This window comes from Triturus cristatus, chromosome 6 (genome assembly GCF_964204655.1).
Source record: "Triturus cristatus chromosome 6, aTriCri1.1, whole genome shotgun sequence".
Lineage (NCBI taxonomy): Eukaryota > Metazoa > Chordata > Amphibia > Caudata > Salamandridae > Triturus > Triturus cristatus.
Genome location: NC_140589.1, coordinates 1035257657 through 1035279490, shown reverse-complemented (window position 1 = coordinate 1035279490; position 21834 = coordinate 1035257657). Strand labels below are relative to the sequence as shown.

Here is a 21834-nt window from a genome sequence, read left to right as displayed (position 1 = left end):
GACATCGTCCCTGCTGGCGCCCTTGCAGGTTAGTGGCCCGTCTGTCACTGCGCACGGCCTAACAGCCCTGACAAAGCATTTCTGTAGCCTACACCAATAACTATGGCTGCCTAATGCAACTTGCACATTTGAAATGTGTGTCATTTTCTCTTTATATTGCATGTTAATCTTTGCACATATAGCTGTTAATTATTGAGAATTGCACAAAATTAATTAACCCTTTGTCAGCCGCAACAGGTAACTGAACAAATAAGTTGTGTAATTGTTTACCATGTGCTCTTACCCAGCAGCCTTTCGAGCCAGGCAAAAAATTATATAAACCTGCCTCTCCTTATAACCATCTACACACAGGAGCTATATCCATCCAAAGGACATTTCCCATCCAATAAGGCACAGAGAGTTTTAAGTGAGCAAGTGGGCCATTATTTGGGCAGTTTGTAGGCCTGTTTAATGGTTTGGTGGGCAGGTGTTTACTGTTGATTTCATTGATATTACCACAAACACTGCCTGCAGCATACACAAATGCATGCAGCCTCCATACTTTGCAAAATGCTTACACAACATATCTTCACAAGTTCAAAACTCAGCAGTATTTGAAAGGATGACTCTCAGTTTAGATTCAGTTGCAGAGGTATATTCTTCTGCACATTGATGAATGTTATTATTATCCTCTAAAGTGGATAACAAATATATTCCAAACCATCAACTCTCTCTTCATTCATTTTCAAGGCCTGCTCATCCCCCCCTATTTTAGTGAGGCAGGGAAAAAAAGAATGTGCATATACTTGTCTAAAGTTTGACTTTGAAGCCAGATCTAGCAGTTTATTTGGGGGGCAAAACTGCATGTTCTACCCTTCTATAAATTGTCCCACCCCTCCCACGATGATAAATGTCTTTACTTCCCTCTGCCCATCCCAAGGTGGCCTCCATTGCTTGGGAAAGAGTGGTGGCTTTACCTTGCCCTTCAACCACATGGTGAATGACCGATTTAAAGATTGTGAAACTCATTTTTGTTCATATTCCCCCCAGTTTCTAGATCATCCTCTGCCTACTCAACCCTCCGTACTTCCTGTAAGCGATGCTCTTCCGCAACAGCCCATTCTGTACACTCATTGGTCCAGCCCTTGGATGTAAGGGGATGAAGTGAAAGCCAAAGTGTTAAACATTGTGGAATTTACAAGAGCTGCTGGAGCAAAAATGAGCAACTCTTGATAGAAAATGGAACTCCACACTCAGATTCATATTTTGAGTACCAGAATGTTGGAAGACCCAAGTGCCAATATATACATTTTTGATTTGTAAATTATAGAAGAGTTTCAAAGAAAAACTGAGTGGGGGATACTCACCAATTCAAAACAGTTGTGTTTAACATTTTTGTGAAGTCAGTTAACAAAACAACGTACTCAGATTTCGAATTGAAAAACTATGTTTCTGTATGCACCCTTCAATTAACTACCCCATTGCATTTACACCTTCGCACAAAACATTTCAGGACTGAACTTAGGTGGGGAACACATACTGGGTCTGGGGTAGGGGAGGAGCAGAGTTAGAGAATGTGACGAAAATTGTTAGGAAAGTAGACAAGCCTATTTTCTTAGTACTAACTAACTAAACCACAACAAGATAGCTGTATTATATTTAGAAATTATGTAGCACCCTACTACCACTAATTTGGAAGGCACTGTCCATTCTGGTGTAAGCCTGGGTCTGCGTGCCCAGCTTGTAGGATGCATTGTTGTTGCTGAATATATAAACCTTTCGTACGCATTTAAGAAATGACCCAAATAGACAATTCAAGTGAAGAACAACTACATTCACACTGCAGTGTTTAAGCATCCATTTCCTTTGGTTACATGGGAATGCTTTATCAGTTACAGTTCAACTGAGAGTGGAAAAAAAGGTTTACATAGATAATCATTAGCATTTAGGGTAACCTCTGATATTTGGAACTTTCAAAAAGTATTATCAATGGAATTTCATTGGCACTCTTGAAGCAATGATGATCTGTGCTGTGTTTGGAGACAGAGAGATCTGTTGGAGAAGTTACCAGTAGCCTTACCTAATTTATGAGAACAAGCAGAATGGAGAGAACCAGTCTGACAACCACAGACTAGTGAAACTCAATTTTGATGAATTTCTAAAATGAAGAAATCCCCTTCACCTGAAATAAATGAGGACATTCAACAATAAAAAAAAACACTAGAAAAGGGGAGACTGAAAATAAGAAGACCGCCAAAGAAAACAGGCAAGTAGAAAAAGAGGCGGTTTACAGAGTAGAAGGTTTAGTGGTTCGAAGGTATAGAGGTACCTATAGGTTGGGTTTTGAGGTAGTAGGGTGTTGGAAGAGTTAAAGGTACTAGGATATAGGTAGTGTTTGTTAGAGGCTTTCAAGTTTAAGAGGGGAAATATTTCTAGGTATAGATGGTGGTAATGAAACTAAGTAATATGCCAGGATACAGCTGCTAGGCACAGGTAAGGACAGAGGGGCTTGGGCTTAGATAGGAGAAGAGGTATGGGAATAGTTTGAATAGATGCATTAGGATATAGTAGTAGAATTACTACGTCATCAGCAGATTAATAGTTACAACTAGTGTTAGAGGCATTAGGATATGGGCATGCATTAAGGTACCGGGGTAAAGGTGAGGGTATAGGAGAGAGGCAATGAAAAAGGCAGTTGACAGAGAGGTGAGGAGGAACAGGCTTGAGTACAGGAAGAGGGGTAATGGTAGAAAAAACTGAAGGTGAGCATTCCAATAGGGGTTTGAGTTTGTATCCATAAAGGGAAGTAGATTTACAAGTGGATCCTTACAAAATTAACGTTTTTTTTTAACAGCATGTAGGGCATTTAAAGGAATAGACTATATTCATTGGAATTCCTAGCATTTGGGAAATATATGAACAGACCAGTTCATGGACTGGTATATCAAGAAAAGGGTTTAACTATGTTTTTCCTCAAAGTCAACTGTAAGAGTTAGAAGATGAACATGTTGTCTAAACACTGTGGTTTAAAAGGCAATCCTAGAATTTTATGCTCAGTTCAGCAGTTCTACTTTGAAGACATTTTAACAGATACTAAATCCTCATGGCCAACAAGGTTTGTACTGGATGTTTCAAATGATTGGAGACACACTGTCCAAGAGCTAATTTGTGATGTATGAAGTGTGCATGGAGGTGATGTATAATTTGGTGTGGTTGGTATAAAATCAAATAAATGACATTAGGTAATTAGCAAATAATGTGTTGTCTTGTACCATAAGGTCTTTCAGTAATAGGACTACTGGTGGCATTAGATTGAAAATTATTTACACACTGCATCTTTTAGTAAGACAGCACTATAGATCTTGAATTTATACCTTACTTTGTCTCAAATCATAGAAATAGTAATGATAAATTTAGAAACATTTGACATAAAACATGAGTAGCTTTTCTTACATGATTTTTGCAGAATAATGTTTTACAATTGATTTGGATGAGAATCTATCATAGGCCGACTTCTCCTAAATAAGTGTTATTGATCTGTTTCTGACTGTACATGATGCAAGGTTTGTGATGTGGATGGCAAGCAATCACACTTAATTACAGATGAACAACTATTGGCTTCTTGTAGAACTCGGTAAACATTTTATATTAAAGTAGGCAGAGCAGAACATGTGGGAAAAGTAGATTTTGTTTGTATTTCGCATTTATGTTACTGAATTTGATGCCTCAATAGGTACTACTGATAAAAGCAGCAAATGTGTCCTTTGTGTTTCTCCCTATAAACTAACCTATGAAAAAGTATAATCAATATAGCTTACCATAAAAAGCGTTTATTGTACACAAGACAAGCAGATCATCCAGTTTGCCCTTGAAAAGTTTGCAGAGGATGGAACAATGTGAGAGCCCGTACCAGTGTCCTGCAACAGTGATCATGGTTTAAAGGAAAGTTTGGCATACAAAGATTGGTTTTTCCAACTTATTTCAATGTGTTATCCATACAAGTTTGAGTCCTTGCCATGCAAAACAAATCCAAAGATCTTTCTGCCCACCAAACGTTACGTGGAAAGCATGGACATGTATATAGCTTCTCTCCTATGGACCAACAACTGGATTAGAGGATAAAACATTTAAGATTTGCTAAGATTTACTGAAAAATCATTATCTAGTTAACTATGTCGTCCACTGGCATACCCTTGCTGTGATAAAGATAGCATTGTGCGCAGTATGTCTTGTCAGATTGGAAAGGTTTAGCGGAGCATTTTCTCTTGCTATGTAAATCAAAATTAGACTAATGATGTAGAGAAACTATTGTACATATGTAAACTGGTAGCTGTGAGCCCCAAAGTACCTAAATAAATAGTGATCATCTAACAAAAACTGGGTCATATCCTCAATTGAAATCATTTGTTTTCAAGGATTCCTGAACACATAGGTCACTGAATCATATTGAAGGAAGAAGTGCATTTTCATAGTGATGAGATGCTTATTTGAATCATCATTGACATCATCATCACATTTGACACAGTCAGATGTGATCAGTAGATGTAGGCTGACACTAATGTTACAATAAATTGATGAATTATGAAATCATCAAGGCATTCAACCCACTGTTACTTGAGCTGTAACATGTTACATTTAGCTACATATAGGGGTGCATTGCAAGTTTTAAGGGAAACATGTAAGACATACGTACTATAATGATGTGACATTTTTAAGTTTTATGGTTCTGGGGTCTTAACAGGGGAAAATAACACTACTTCAATTGCTAAAATTCCAATTATTTTTGATAATATTGAAAAAACATGGCTGCCTATATATTTGTTTAATTAGGAAAGGATCAAAGAGGATTATGGGTGGCTGCTAAATCTCTAGTAATGGAATTGAAATTAATTTAATATCATAGTAGAAGTGGTCTGTGCTCAATATGTATTAGAGGTTAAAAATAGTTATGGGGATGAAGATTTGGTTTGTTCTCAATACCCACAGGGTCTCTATTTTACCATTGTGTGTAACAGTTGGGCAGTCAGGTCACTACAGTGAATGATATTATGGGATGTAAAAAGAACAGACCAAACTTAAAAATTATAAGTACAAAATTATCTATCTAGAGCCTTCCTTCTCAAAATCTCGCATTATTCACTCAATGACTCAGTAGTGAAAATCAGTAGCCATGCCCCGCCATAAACATCAATCTGTGACCTGCAGCCCCTTGGCACTGTATTTGTGGATCTCATATCATTGTGGCTACTTCATGGCAAGTATGCAATATTGACAAAGAGATTACTGTAATGCAGCTTTTGTCAGGGGTGCTTGCAGATCCCACAGAATGAAATCCTAGGAATTAACAGTGTGTCCTACGGTGCAAGTATGACAGGAGCAGGCGGTTCCTCAGTGGTGCTCAAGAATTACTCATACAGGGGGAGGCGGTGATTCAGAAATACTGATATCTCTAAAGTGGTGTGAATCACCGCCATCCTACCAACAGCCTTCTACCCTCACAGGCCAGGCAAAAATTATGTGACAAGCACTCATGACACGTTCCTTGTCTGGTGGACCCCTGGTAGTGGTTGGGATATCACCATCTGATTGACACTATCCCGACCACTGTCTTATAATTGGGTTCCTTGTAGCAGGTGGTGGCACGTTGGTAGTGGAGGATATCTCTCCCTCTACCAAAGTGTAAACTATGACCTTTGCCTCATACTGGGGGGGGGGGAGGCAGAATATTTTAACTTCATTATGACAACAGAGATAAATAGGCTTATTCTTCTGCAGTGAGAGAAATCCGCAGTAAACAGGATTTAAATATGAGTGAAGAAGAGTAACTGATACCACTGTATGAATGTGGGTGAAATAACATCTCTGGAGAAGAAAGGGATTATTTTAAATTTCAAAGCCTGTAACAAGTAAGAACTAGAAAATAGTATCTGTGTATGTTACAAATAGCTACAATTTGTCACTAGACTAACTTATTTAAGCAAATAAAGTTCAATTACTGCAACAAAGGCACACTGAGAAATGGAGGGAAAGAAAATGACATACTGGAAGCTGGGTATCATCCTCTTTGTCCCCTTGCTTCTTGCCTTTTGACGTATCTTTCGAATTGGCTGCTTGCTCTGCAAAGGAAATTTCCAAGTTGATGGCCGTTTCAGGAATGTCTTCAAATGAACCGATATGCTCTTTGACATCAGAGATAATCGTCTTATCTGAAAATAAATAATTTATTCATACATTTTTATGGTGTCTTTCATGACATTTACTCTGTTTTACATAGATATTACACTTTGTAGATATGTTGGCCCTTTTGCACTCACAGACAGTTGTACGTAAGTATTAGGAGCACAGTTTTCCACCCACAGTGAAGTGCTGGTGTTCTACCGCCTCCTAAGTAGGATACACTAGATGAGTGTCGTAGAGCCATTGGCTTGTTCAGTCCAACTAGAACAAGCCGTCATACCATTTGTAAGGGCATAAGACACTCAAAATTTCTGAGGGTACAAGGGAAACAGACAAGTACCAAAGTACAAGAAAATAAGGCAACATATGTCATGAAAAAATATGAAAAAGACTTTCAAATGGAAAAAATATATATTTTGAACAATTCTCAGACTCTCAATAAGTAAATATGATTAATACCGAAATGAGTTAAACCTATTGAAAGTAGTACTTTTCTTATACATGAAACATGCAGGAACACCCCATGCCCTGATGACCTTGCCACAAGTTACCCGAAATGTGTCCATTTGTGACGTTCTCAGTTTATATTGTCTTTAAGAATTATTAAATATGAAGCACTTTTATGTTGTATCTACCATATAAGCGAGGTGTTTGTAGAGCACAGACCCTGTACTGAATTACTTCAATGTGCTCTCAAACTGGATAGGTAAGGAAAATAAGACATAGTGAAACAAAACAATGGTCCATGGCTCACACAATCGGATTAAGTGGGAAAGATAGAATTTGATTCCAGAATTGCATTTTGTGCAGTCGAGCGATTGTAGGGTTATAATCTCCTCCCATTTAACAGCTACGGTCACAGTGCTTTGTGCTCAGTTATTTAATTATTGTTATTCAAATAATGTTAACATATGGAGTTCAATTAATACACATTCTACAACTTAAACTGCCACTATACACACGTATATATGGGCGTAGCAATAAGATTTAGAGGTATGCTTTTCTTTTTAAGATCAAATGCAGCGACAGGCCATGCCTGTCTGAAATCATGCTGCACTTTTTGACTGTATCCTTGAAGACCTGTTACCCAAGGAGAAAACTCTGTGAAGGCTCAGAGACCTCTTATTTTTTGCTACTAATTTATGACCATTCACCTCTATTCTCTACAATTTTACAGGATATAATGACACTACATTCAAAATCGATAAACACAAAATACAAATGTTAAGAGTCAACCACACTAACCATAATATGGTTTGAAGTTATTAAAGAAGTATTTGACAGTAAATCTTCTGTAGGAAAAACATGCAAGTTGTAGGTACAGAAGAAAAGGATTTCACTATTTTTTTCATTTGGTTATTTTCTGGGCCCTGAAGCGAAAAACAGAAAGCTTTAGGTTGAACGGACACTTTAAACTTTTTAACAACAAGCATTGGCAAAACCAATCAGTCTTGTTTAAGTGAGAGCTGGTGCTTTGCAATGTCTTATAGCCATGTTGTATGGCAGCGTGGCTGCTGTGCAGCATGGCTAAAAGTTATTAAAAAGGGGATACGACGTGAGAATGTAAAATAAAAGCTCTATGACATGGCCAGAGGTGAACTTTCCCGATTGTTTTAACACGAGGCATTGTGGGGGCAAATGTCTCTTACAAAAACATTTATAGCCATAACCAAAAGAACAAACAGCCAAATTGCAAAACAAAACTACACAAGTCATGTGGGGTACAGCGTATATTACCCAGGGGATAATGAAAATAAATGGGTGGATGCATTCCTGCATTTTGAACGAAGTTTGGAGGGAGTATATCACAAGTGTTTATTAAAACAAGGCATATGACAGTAAGATGGTGTCACCTGAAAGAGTTGAGGGCAAACATTGTCTATACGTTGGGACATGGGCAAAAAAAAATCACGGTTACCAAATAATGGGCGGGAAGATCATAGGAATGAAAAGGAATCCTGCATTCTTAAGTATGTTCAAAATATAGTAGCTTTTGCATGGAAAAGGGAGGCTCTGCTAACCCACATGGTTTCCCCAAAAAAATATCACAGAAAGAGGGGTATGGCCACAAAACTAAAAAGTGAAAGTTCTTGAACAAGCGAATGATGAATTATTAAGCGTATGGTTCCATGAGAAGAGAAAAGGCAAACTCACGGCTGAACGGTGGTCACCGCTTCTGTTCAAGAGAAAGATAATTAGGGCTCTGAATGAAGTCAGGAAATTAGGTTGAAACATTGAGTCACCATATAGAAAGATTCATACGCGATAAAGCACATACAATTCAGATGAGAGGAAGAATCATCTGAGAACATAGGTTACAGTGGGGAAATGAAAATGAATGGCGTGTGCATGAGCTGCAATCTAAGTAACACAGTATACAGCACAAGTCAATAGCCAAGAAGTCCTATGACAGGAAGGGGCAAAAGCCCCTTGTACAACACAATATCTTCCTCAAGCAAGAGCGCATGCATGAGCTGTCACATGCGAGACCTAAAAAAAAATCCCCTATCTTGTAGAATCACAAATTTACAGAAACACCCACTCTGGGGGTGGTGAGACTTGGCTGCAAGGCACACCTTAACTCACTTCAAGGGTATAATAGTAGCCCAGTGCTGGACATTTATTTCATTAGGCACTTCCTTGGTGGGCTGGAGCCTTAAGAGGCCAGCTTTTCTAGGCAGAGGGCCATTGCTGGCACCTCTTCTAGTTTCTCCAGCTCCCTGGAGCTAATTACAGCAGGCACAATGTTGCATTGATTGATTGATTAGAGCTTTATTCGACAGAAATGTCATAAAAGCTATAAATAAAAATGTACATTGTTTCCCTTATAAAAAGAGGATCAATATATACAACATTTTCAATCTTCATAAACATGATACAATGAAATAATCAGTTGAGCCCTTAAACCAGTAAAACATGGGTTGTATAAAAAATGTTAAAAGGTGAGATACCAATTCCAAATACATAGTTTGATTTGTCAAAACCGTGTCTACAATAAAACAAAGTTAAAAAGTCAGTGCTTCATAGTAACGGTAAAGCATACTAGTGTTGGAGCAAGGTTTCATATCTAAAGAAACTTGCTCGTATGCAATCCTCTCAATTAACCTGTAATACTATAACCAATCTGTCCGTGAGCACTAATTTGGCACCACATTTTACATAATCACATATAGAGGACGCTTGTCTATGGGCGGTCTTAATAAGTAACACAAGTGTCCTAAAAATGGCCGCCGAAAACGCGGGAAATCTTCTGCAAATGTGTCTACCACATCACGTGGTGTGACATTCTTCTGTCGCTTGGGGGGAAATCTTTTCAGCTACACAGTAGCTTCTAAAATGGCTGCTTTAAAATGAAACACTTATGACATGCCGAGCTGAAACTAACCTATGCACGTACTACTAAGGTATTAATGCAAAATATTTATTAAGTAAATGGGGTTAGAGTAGAAGTAAGTGGTATACAGTGAATTCATTTATTTTTGTATTCTAACGTGTTCTTTTCTGAATTTATTAATAGTTCATATTTGGGCCTTTGAGGGTGACCACATCTCTGTTCCCTTGTGATTTCTACGCATGCGCAAACCGACTGCTTGCCCTGGAACAAGTGATGCAACTTGACTGACTGCCAAACCCTAAGCCGACAAGGACATAAGAACCCAAACTTCTGACCCTACTAGAGGAAGAAAAGGGGCAACAATGTATAAGGACTTTCCGATCCACATATGAAATGATAGTGGGAATAAAGCTTGTGGGTATTGAAATTAAGGGGCGGGGATTAGACAATAGACTAAAGAAAAATATTGCACTTGGAATGGTGTGATGTCCTCACCCCACTACTTGGCCCAATCAAATTGCGGGTGAACATGGAATTGAATCATTTGGGGGTGGATCATACATTTGAATTTGGTATAACAGAGGTAAGTGCTGGATAGCTAGACACACTTGATGCGGAGATGCTGATGCTATGCTGAGATGCTGCTGGATTTTTCTGCAATCTGACTGAAGTATCCTACACTAGGGAAAATTTGCGGAACAACCGAGGAGGCACATCTAGGGAAGGGTCCGGACGCGCCCGAGGTGGAGAGAGTAGCACCAGAGAGGGGTGTAACGCTGGCGTTGTACTAGAAGAGGTCATCTTTCCCTGTCCCGAACCTGTCCTGAATCCTTGGCTCATTGATGTCGGGGTCCTCACACCATTCTAGGTAAATATATCTGTAGGGTAAATGCTCCGTACTTGCTCTCTGTCATCTCTCCCCTCAGGTGCTGTCATTGCAAGAATTTATTAATGCAAACTGAATTATAAGCTAACTGTACTATATTCCTGATGGAGATTTCTGGTCTATTCATGTGTATCTTGATTTGACTCACAAAATTATTAATTCAGATAAACCTTTAATACTCCCCCTGAGTCTGTGGATCTTTAAATTAAAGTTAAATGCATTATTGTCTTTCCTTCCTATTCTAATCTACTACTAGATCTTATTAAACGTCCATTTACTCAGGAGATAGGAATGGTAAGAATACTGGTGTAAAGGTTTCCTAGGGTAAACAAAAATTGATGTCCAGTGGATATTTGCCAGCTCATTGCTTGTATGAATGTATATGGGCGCAATTGAGAGTTGTGTGTATGAATGTGTAAAGCTGGTAAACTCCGCTGCATCAGTTTTACTTGGTAGGCATGGTTAGTATAGTTAGTTAGGTGAGGATTGTGTTTGAAATTTTGAATTATTGATTTATGTTTTAACCAAAACCAGTTATGTATTGTTTCATGTTGTCTAGAAATTCCCGGGAATATTGAATAGTGGGTGGTAAATGGAAGCCACACTGCAGTGAGGTTATTGGTCTGGATTGAGAAAGTGCTGAAAGTTACGCAGGACTGGAAGCACTAAGATAGGGAAAATTTCTTGTGTGTAAGTGAGAATAATTGAAAGCGAGGAGTTCGCTGGTGAAAGTTTGGTATTATATAACCTAGAAAGGGTAATACTGAAAGAGTAGCAGGTTCTCTGATGCTTGTGTGACGAGTAAGCGGAAAGGTTTTACTCATAGTGTGTGAAGAGTAAGCGGAAGGGTTTTACTCGTAGTGAAAGAAATCGTACTCTTCTTTGAATTAGTGGGTCAGACACAATAGCGAATGTTTATACATTGCTTATTAATGAAAAATTGTGTGAAAAGTTCGAGGAAAATAAGTTTTCGCATTACCTTATGAAGGAGGGGTTAGTTGTGGGTGCTGCACTTACGTCACTGAGAGCCACGCTGGGATTGGTTGAAACAGCGGACGTATTTGTTGATGCAAAAATTATAAAGGAGGGGTCAGTTGTAAGGAGTGATACCGACATCACAGAAAAGCCACGCAAGCATTGGCTGTGCAAACGAGCAGAGTAAAAGTTGATTGGTCAGCAGATTAGAAGACGCCCTGGTATTGGAGAATTTTTTTAATTAAAGAAAGCGTTTGATTGGTCATCAAAATTGAGATCCCGAGAATAATAATAATAGATAGTGGATTTTGCATGTAAAATCCAACCTTAACAGGGACTCGACCAGATAAAAGATTTGTAGGGTTTGCTTACGAGCAGTACCTTAATCAGCACAAGCACGCAATGTACGGAGAAAAGAGAAAAATGACTTTCATGCAAAAGGTTAAGAATTATTTCAAAAAGGACAAACCCATTAAGAGTAGAGAGGGGATTCTCATTCCTCCTTCAAATACGCCTGCATCATACATGATGGTGGAGAGAGGGTATCATACTTGTGTGAGGTTAGAAAATTGGATAGAATATACAAAAGATGATGGAATACTAGCATTCTCTGAGTACGGAAGCTTTAATGGAAGAATCCTGGACAATTTAAGAACACAAATGAATGAGTTAGAACCCAGACCTAGATTGACTCAATATGAGGCTTTAGAAGAATGGGAAATGGAAGCATTTGAACGTGACAGGCCCCGAAGTAACAGACATTTAAGCAAATATTACCCGAAATTTCCCCGAGAGACTAGAGATAGTCAAATGAAACAATGGAGACAGGCCATGGTGGCAGAAGGGTTGTATCCTGTGTTATCAGAAGAGCAGATAGGAGGGAAATGTACAGAGAAAACCAAGCACTTAACCATGATAGATAACGGAGAAACAGAAGAAGGGTATTTAGAGGACGTATTGATGAAAAGTCCTCCACCTTACAATGAAGGATTTAATAGAATCTAATATAATCTAATAGATGATAGGAACACCTTTGCTTCCACGGATAGTACATGACACCGCAGACAGGGTGCTTCAAGAAAAGGAAGAATAAAGATGAACTGATACCGAAAATAACTCAGATGAATATACATCCTGATGCCTTGACTATACCCGTAACTATTGGTCCGGTAGTTCCATTACATGGAGAAAAATCAAATTGTCCTTAAGTTCCTGTAATGCCTAATCCAAGCACAGAACCTAGAAAAGAAAAGGTAATAATAGATGATCAAGCTAGTGAGTGTGAATCAGTAATATCATTGATGGATTTGCCTATAAGAGAGCCAATAATGGAAACCCCAAAAAAAAATTTGCCCAGTTGTTCAAAGGAAGTTAGACTAGAGATGTCATCGGGAACTAGTAGTGCCACCATAGTAACCCCAGAAGATATAGAGAGATGGTCTCAACAAATAGAGAAGCCAAAATCACAGCCTAAAATATTAGACATTTTCAAATTGAGAGTAGAATTGGAAGAAATGATTGCTGGAAATGTAGGTCTGGACAGGCTAAACACATACAGTGAGGAATAATTACTGTTTATTTGTAGAAGCATTACACAAAATACTAAGGTATTCCATGAAAAGCTGACTAATTTGGCATCAGAAATGGGAATTGACATAGGGAAATCAAAGGTGTTGCAGAAACCATATAGAGCAGAATTCTCTGATAAGGATTTGGAAAACATGAATGTGTCTTACAAGAAAGTTGCAGATCAGAGAATTGTTATTTCTGTTACAAAAATGGGGAGATCCATGAAAGATGGAGAGTTAGATGGGCAAAGAAAAAGGAGGAAGCACAGGTAAATCGAACTACATCTGAATATGTCATGAGAGAAATGGAAAAAGCTGAAAGGTTGTATCCGATGAGATGTACCCGGAGGGGGGTACATACATGTGCCATGGACTAGACAGGATATTTTGTCTTTTACAAATGATTTTCCAAAATTGAGAGAGAAACCAGTAGAGTGGTACAGACCAGTTGAGAGGTTTGTGAAAGTTTCAAAAGTTTTATTGAAGGATCTGGATGGTTTGTTTTACATAGTAGTACCTGCAGATTTGTGGACAGAATGTAAAATTACTGTGGATTGGCCTAGTGAGGAATATCCCAGAGATGCAAAAACAGGTACCCCGTCAGAGGATGTAATGAAGAAGTATCATCAGGTAATCACCTTTCTGAAGAGTAAATTTCGGCAGAAAGAAACTGATTGGGTAAAGATAGACAGAACAACTCAAGAAAAGGATGAGTCTGTACATGCCTACTATGAACGTCTTTTACAGGTGTTCAAACAGTATAGGGGATTTGAAAGTTTAGAAAATAAAGACAGGACTCATTTTGTGTACCGATTTGTGTCTGGGCTGAGATTGGATATATCTCAAATGATTAAGCAGCACATGCTGTGCTAGCAGTCAAAGCCCATCGACGAGATTTTAAAATATGCAAAATATTGTGGGGACGAAATTGATAGCAAACGAAAAGCTTTAGAAGAAAAAGTAATGTGGGCTCAAGTAAAATTAGCTGAACAGCAAGAACTCCAATTAAGTAAACAATCAGAAAATCAGGGAAGAGAACAAGGTCAAAGTGATATTAATGGGGGAAAGCCACGGGGAAGATTAAATCGGGAAGAGGCAAAGAAGAAATTCCCTTGTCACGGGTGCGGGAAGTTGGGACATTGGAAGAACGAGTGTAAAGCCATACAAGTTAATAACGCCCGAATCAAAATTTTAATCCACAGACGCAGAATGAGGTGTGAATGAGCCGTCAGCAACAGGGTATAGATCTTCAGAGTCAATTGCCACCTGCCCCAAAATCAAATTTTGTGAATCAAGCCAAGTACAGTGTGGGCGCCTGATTTCCAGAAGGAAGTGGTAAGAAAATGTTTGTAACATCTCAGTTTCTTTTACAGAACCCACTGATTGATTATGATCAAGAATGACGGTGCCCGAGGGGGGAAGAAGGGGAATGCATACTTGGTGCATCCCTACCAGTAGAACAGTCAGGGCCTTACATAGAGGGTAAAGTAAAGGGAACTGGGATTACCTTCTTGTTAGATACTGGTGCTACCAGTTCTACTGTGAGAACGGCAGACATTCCTAACCTGCCCCTCTCTGGAGAAGAAATTTAAGAAGTAGGCATTTCAAATAAACGGATTAGCACTCCAATCACAGAACCCATGGAGGTGCGAATCGGAAAATTTAAAGAAATGCATAAGTTCGTGGTCTGCGATTCAAGCCCTGTACTCTTGCTTGGAGAGACCTGTTGTGCAAAATGAACTGCACTATATTTTGCACACGGGATGGTGTTGCAATACAAACCCCCAGATGAAGATGGAGTTTACAAGTTCATGTTAGCTAAACAGGGTACAGAAGAAAATGAATTATATTCACTGATGACACAAAATGAATTACCTGCTGAAGTCAAACTGACTGTAAATGCAGAAATATGTTATTTTACTGGAAAAGAGATAGGATTAATAGCAAATGTAGATCCCGTAAAAGTGACTGTGAAAGAAGGTGCTGTTTACCCGAATACCCAACAATACAAAAGGAGTCTAGAAGTAAAGGCAGGTGTCACAGCAGAAATAGAGCGATTGGTCGAACAAGGCATTCTGAAAGAAATAATGAGTAGCTCTTGTAACTCACCAAAATTGGCATTAAGAAACCTAACGGAAAATATAGGGTGGTTCAAGACCTCAGGAAAATTAACAAAGTTGTTGTACCATGCTGCCCAGTAGTGCCTAGTCCAGCTGTGATTATTTATCAGATACCATTAAAAGCAGGATGGTTCACAGTGATTTATTTATGTCATGCATGCTTTTCCATTCCACTGCATCCAGATAGCAAGTTCTTATTTTCGTTCAAATTTGAAGAGCATGTTTATGTCTGGAATCGTGTGCCTCAAGGGTACACAGAAAGCCCTTCAAACTTTAATCAGATTCTCAAAAGATGCCTTGAATCTCTTGTATTGCCAAGAGTCAGTCCTGGTGCAGTATATTAATGACCTATTGGTGGCGTCAAACACACGAGAGGACTGTGTTAAATCATTTGGCAAAAGGTGGACATAAAGAGTCTCCTGAAAAACGTCAGTTTTGTAAAAATTCAGTTAAATACATGGGACATAAAATAGAAAGAGGCATAAGAAGTGTGACTCCTGAAAGAATCAGAATAATAAGTCAAATGGAGTTGCCACAAACTCAAAAAGAAATAAGAATGTTCCTTGGAGTTGTAGGGTACTGTAGGCAGTGGATTGAGGGGTTTGCGTTTCTAGCAAAACCTCTGATACAGTGACCAGAAAAAGAATGAATGATCCCATAGAATGGGATAATGAAAGCATGGGAGCTTTTAGAAAATTGCGGTAATGTTTGTGTGAAGCTCCTGCTTTAGAAATGCCTGACTATTCCAAAGAATTTGCATTATTCTGCTATGAGAGGGGTAATTGTGCACTCAGTCTTAACACAGAGACACAGATTAATGAGAAGGCCAGTGGCATATTTTTCTGTTACATTGGATCCTGTGGCCTGCGCATTACCAGGTTGCCTAAAAGCTGTTGCCGCTACCTGCGTAAGCATAGAGCAGAGTGAGTCAATTGTGATGGGACAGCCTGTCAAGGTGTATGTTCCTCACGCAGTGGTGATTTTACTGACCAGGACCCGAACACAGTACCTAACTCATGGTAGGCTGACAAAATATGAAAGAATAATACTGGGAGCTGAGAATGCGACAATAGTGAGGTGTACTGTTCCTAACACAGCTACCTTACTACCTGATCCATATGAAGAGGAAATAAGAGATGAGGTTGAGCATGAATGTCTTGACGTGACTGAACTTAGCACTAAACCTCGTCCTGACATACAAGAAGAACCTTTGAAAAATGCAGAACATGAGCTGTTTGTAGATGGCTCATGCATGAGACACAAAGAGGGAGGATTAAGCGCTGCTTATGCTGTATGTAAATTAACTGGAATAGTCGAAGCATCCTATTTACCAGAAGTCAAATCTGTACAAGTCGCTGAATTCATTGCCTTAATTAAGGCATGCAAAATTGGGGGAAATTGGAGAGTAATCATATTTACTGACAGTCAATATGGTTATGGGGTTGTGCATTATTTTGGCCAATAGTGGATGCAGAGAGATTTCCTGACTTCTTCAGGGACTCCTATTAAAAATGAAAATTTTGTGAAAGAATTACTGGCGGCAATTCAATTACCAAAAGAGGTAGCCGTGGTCAAGTGTGCTGCTCACCAGTCAGGAAATGACTATGTGACAGCCGGTAAAAGATATGCTGACCAGGGTGCACAACACTGTGCAAGGCATAAGATTGCCTTGAATAAGGAAATCGAAACTTGTGGAATAAGCTGCCAACTTATGCTGCTTGTAGGAGTGGGAACCTGGGAGGAGGTGAAGGGTCTGCAGGATGCAGTAGACATGAGAGAAAAGGAAGAGTGGGTGAAAATAGGATGTCAAAGACAGGCAGAAGATGGTGTGTGGGTTTGTTATGATGGCAGACCAGTCATGCCAGACAGTATGCTTGCACCAATGGCTATAATGTACCATGGAAACATACATGTGGGAAGGGATGCAATGATTTGACACTTCAGACAAGATTGGTTTAACGCGGAGTTCAGGAATGTAGCAGAGAGCTTTTGCCAGAGATGTTTAATATGTCAACAAATGAACCCTGGCAGGAAAACCGTGGTCTGCATGAGAAAGTTTGGGAAGGCAGAGGGTCCTTTTGTGAGACTCCAGCTAGATTTCATTCAACTGCCTGCTTGTCGAGGGTTAAAATATGTACTTGTCATTGGTTGTTTATTTTCAAAGTGGGTGGAAGCATACCCGACCCGAAGAAATTACAGCTTGACAGTGGCCAAACTTTTATTAAGATAACTCATTCCTAGATTTGGTTTTCCAGTAACGATTGAATCAGATAGAGGGTCTCATTTTAATAATGAAATAATTCGACTAATCTGTGAAGCATTCAAAGTCGAACAGGAAATGCACTGCGCTTACCGTCCAGAGGCTTCAGGAGTGGTATTACAGTAGAATGGCACAATCAAGTCAAAATTCGTGAAGGCGTGTGCATCCACTCCACTGGAATGGCCTGATGCTTTGCCCCTTGTTTTGATGGGACTCAGAAGTATTCCAGACAGAAATACTGTATTGAGTCCCCATGAAATACTCCTAAGAAGAGCAATGAGACGAGCATGCGTACCAGGACACAAGCTGTTGAATATAACTCATGACTTGGTTTTGGAATATTGCAAAGAGTTGGCTGACAGAGTGAGTTCCATCTCTCATCAGGTTGGGGAAGACACTTTCAACAGACAGCTGAGCCACTCACATGATTTGAATCCCGGTGATTGGGTAGTTGTGAAGAATCACACTCGAGAATCGTGCCTAGCACCAAGGTGGGATAAACCTCATCAAGTTATTCTGACTACCTCGACAGCTGTAAAATGTGCAGGGTTGCCTAATTGGATTCATGCAAGCCATACCAAAAGGGTACCAGCTCCTGAAGAAGAAGAGTTACAATTGAAACCAGAAATTGATGATGCTGAAGGTTGTGCAGCTGAAGAACTTTCTATAAAAGATCCTGAAGTAGCTGCCCAAGATCAACCGAGCACTTATCAGGATGACTGGATCCCAGTGGTAGACATACCTGAAGTACTTATAAGAACTATAAGTCAAACACAGTTAGATAGACAGGAGAAGAGCGAGGACTAGACGGGTATAGAAGAAGTCGCTCAGGAAATTAGGGACACGACTGGGAATCTGAGCAGGAACAGATAAGGAAAGAACAATATACTCAGACAGAAGAAACACAAAGCACTGTTCCAGAGTCTGAGGAGGGACAGTCAGGAATTAGAGAAACCGTTCAGGCAGAAGAAGGTAAAGAGGTAAAATGACCTGAACATTACCAGATAGGCATAGAAACGCAAGTTCAGGATACAGGAGAAAAACCAGACATCACTATTCCTGAACAGGGTCAGATTGAGGTAGATGAACCCATCCAGGCGAAATAAGCCCTGGACAAGGTCAGATAGTGAGGAAACCTGAAGACGAAGCTGAATAAGTTGTACAAAGATCTAAAGAAAATAAAAGGAGTCTTGAAGAACCTGGCAGTGCAGTGAAATTTAAGAAAAGTAAAAAGGTGATAATTGGCCAAGAATTATCAAGAGACTGAGATATCAACTTAAGACAGTCAATGAAGAGCCTGATCAAGTAAATGAAGTAACTAGTCAATCTGGACCTTCAAAGGTAATACCAAAGAGAAGGAGTCAAAGATTAAAGACATTGAATAACAAGTTCAAGGGTCCTGAGTGGACATATGTCATTCTTGAAAACATTGAAAATCTCGATTTAAATGAAGAAAGGGATGAAAAGCTGAATGTTGCGCAAATTGAGGAAGAAGTGAGACCGACTTGAAAGAGAGAAGACGCTCAAGGTGTTATCTCTTACCAGGTTCTGAATTAAAGAAGATATAATCTCCTTGCCCAAGATGTCTGATAATAATGTTGCCGGAAAACTAAAGCAAGGCTGTATAAAGAAGTGTTGTAGGATCGGTATATGTAGTTTAATGTTAGTCCTCATAATATGGGTGATATTAGCAATAGCTATTCCCTACCTGATGGTTACTGACAAACAAAATAGTACTAACACACATACAGAAGTTGCAAACATTAAAAGCGATAGAGTAGATTTAGAAACACCATATAAGCTAGATTTACATCACACTGTAGAAAACAATGACACTGATTTAAATGTATTTGCAAATCTCTTAGAACATTATGTTGAAACCATGGGAGTTAGTGATTATTACGTTTTTTATGAAATTGCCAAGCTCAGTAGCTGAAGGGGTGACCTATCATCATTTACCGTTGACATATGGAATTTCATGTAGTGTACTAGCTAGTTTATTTTATAGAACTGGAAAGCTGCAATATTATTATTCAAATATAGATGTCATATTTTCAGAAATTCCCATGCGAAAGAGCATAAAACCTATCCTTAGTACTAGAGACTCACCATTCATGGGTGAATATTTCCTAACAATGAAGACAATAGATATAGCTGATGCACATAAATGCAACTTAACCTGTAAATTACATGAAGAAAAAAGATATTTTTGAATTTAGTAGAAAATAGGAGACAGGATTTCCAAAGAAGAGCCTCTGAACCGAAACCACAGATACCTAAATGGGTTGAAAGGGAAGACCTTTCAGTAACTGGACTCATGCTGCTATGTCTCTGGACTTTGAAAAGAAAGGGAAAATCTGTCTCCATAGGCTTAAAACAGAATATTGAAATGTATTTATTGGTTCCAGTGAATGTGAACATAATTTCTTAGTGATTGGGGGCTGGGGACTAAAAGGAGGAACTGATCCAGTATTTCCTGGAATTTATTATATTTTTAGGTTGCCTGATCACTGGTATGGGAGTTGCTATTTTGGAATAGTATTCCCTAAAGTCTATCATGTTAAAAGAATCACTGTAAGCAATAACAACAGTAGTGGACTAACAAGTTATAAGAGAGCTAGTTTTTCGGAAATAGGTGATATTAGTAGGTGCATTGATAACTTCAGTGGGGTTCTGCTAAATTCTCGGACAATTTGTCAATTATCAACAGTAGTTGATCGGTTATCTACTGACACTGCTGAAGGATTTCTGCTGATCAATACAGAATTAGTTACTGTCAGATCTATGGTTTTGCAAAATCGACTTGCCTTTGGTATCTTAGTAGCAAAAGAGGGTGGAGTCTGTAAAATGTTGAAAGGGCAACATTTTTGCATGTATATATCTGATAAAAGTGTAGAAATTGGAAGATATAATAAAAATATTACACATTTGGAAGAAGAACTGAAACCACTAGAGGTTGACAGTGTATGGAAGAAGATAACAAATAGTTTTTCCACCATTAGTAGTTGTATTTCTAACATAGGTAAAGGTATTTTAGGTCAAATATTATTGCTGATCATGGGCATAACTTTGTTAGTTCTGATGCTAATGTGTTGTCGCAAGTGTAGTGGGAAAAAAAAAGGTACGAAGTGAATGAGAAAGGAAGGAAGAGAAAAGTAGAAGAAATACAACTTGAAGAATTGAAGGGAAATATCTACAAAAGAATGAAATGATCACAATTTAAGAAAGATAAGGGAAAGGAAAAAAGATTTGAAGACATTGAAATAGTAGATTGCTAAAGTTGGCATCTGATTAAGTAGAATTTAGTGATGGCATAAAATGCCATCAGAGAGGGGATTGATGGAGCAAGGTTTCACATCTAAAGAAACTTGCTCGTATGCAATCCACTCAAATAACCTGTAATACTATAACCAATCTGTCCGGGAGTACTAATTTTACACCACATTTTACATAATCATATATAGAGGAAGCTTGTCTATGTGCTGTCTTAATAAGTAACCCGAGTGTCCTAAAAATGGCCGCCGAAAGCGCAGTAAATCTTCTGCGCATGCGTCTAAGACATCACGTGGTGTGACGTTCTTCTGTCGCTTGGGGGGAAATCTTTGCAGCTGCGCAGTAGCTTCTAAAATGGCTGCTTTAAAATTAAACACTAATGCACATGCTGAGCTGAAACTAACCTATGCACGTACTACTAAGCTATTAATGCAAAAGATGTATTAAGTAAATGGGGTTAGAGTAGACGTAAGTGGTATACAGTGAATTCATTTATTTTTGTATTGCAACATGTTCTTTTCTGACTTTATTAATAGTTCGTAGTACGGACGAGCGCGAGCTGGAGAGAGTAGCACCAGAGAGGGGTGTAACGCTGGCGTTGCACTAGAAGAGGTCACCTTTCCCTGTCCCGAACCTGTCCTGAATCCTTGACTCATTGATGTCGGGGTCCTCACACCATTCTAGGTAAATATATTTGTAGGGTAAATGCTCCATACTTGCTCTCTGTCCTTTCTCTCCTCAGGTGCTGTCATTGCAAGAATGTATTAATGCAAACTGAATTATAAGCTAACTGTACTATATTCCTGATGGAGATTTCTGGTCTATTCATGTGTATCTTGATTTGACTCACAAAATAAATAATTCAGATAAACTTTTAAAACTCTCCCTGAGGCTGTGGTTCTTTAAATTAAAGTTAAATGCATTACTGTCTTTCCTCCCTATTCTAATCTACTACTAGATCTTATCGAACGTCCATTTACTCAGGAGACAGGAATGGTAAGAATACCAATGTAAAGGTTTCCTAGGGTAAACAAAAATTGATGTCCAGTGGATATTTGCCAGCTCATTGCGTGTATGAATGTATATGGGCCAAAATGAGAGTTGTGTGTATGAATGTGTAGAGTTGGAAAACTCCACTGCATCACTAGGAAGCTATTAGATTTTCCCTGACATATCAACAAGGAGTCAAAAGTAAATTGCTTGTGCATACGAGTAAAAAACAGATTTGATATTATATCATAAAATTATAACTATCCGGATTT

General features: G+C 38.8%; 1 protein-coding gene across 1 annotated transcript in view; it reads right to left on the bottom strand.

The window, feature by feature from the left end:
- The window catches only part of ARHGAP18 (Rho GTPase activating protein 18), a 730387-nt gene that overhangs the window by 376431 nt on the left and 332122 nt on the right, over window positions 1-21834 (bottom strand). The window contains exon 5 of the mRNA XM_085611821.1: window positions 6022-6185. Coding sequence (XP_085467947.1) covers window positions 6022-6185 — 164 coding nt within the window. The remainder of the gene's footprint in view (window positions 1-6021; window positions 6186-21834) is intronic.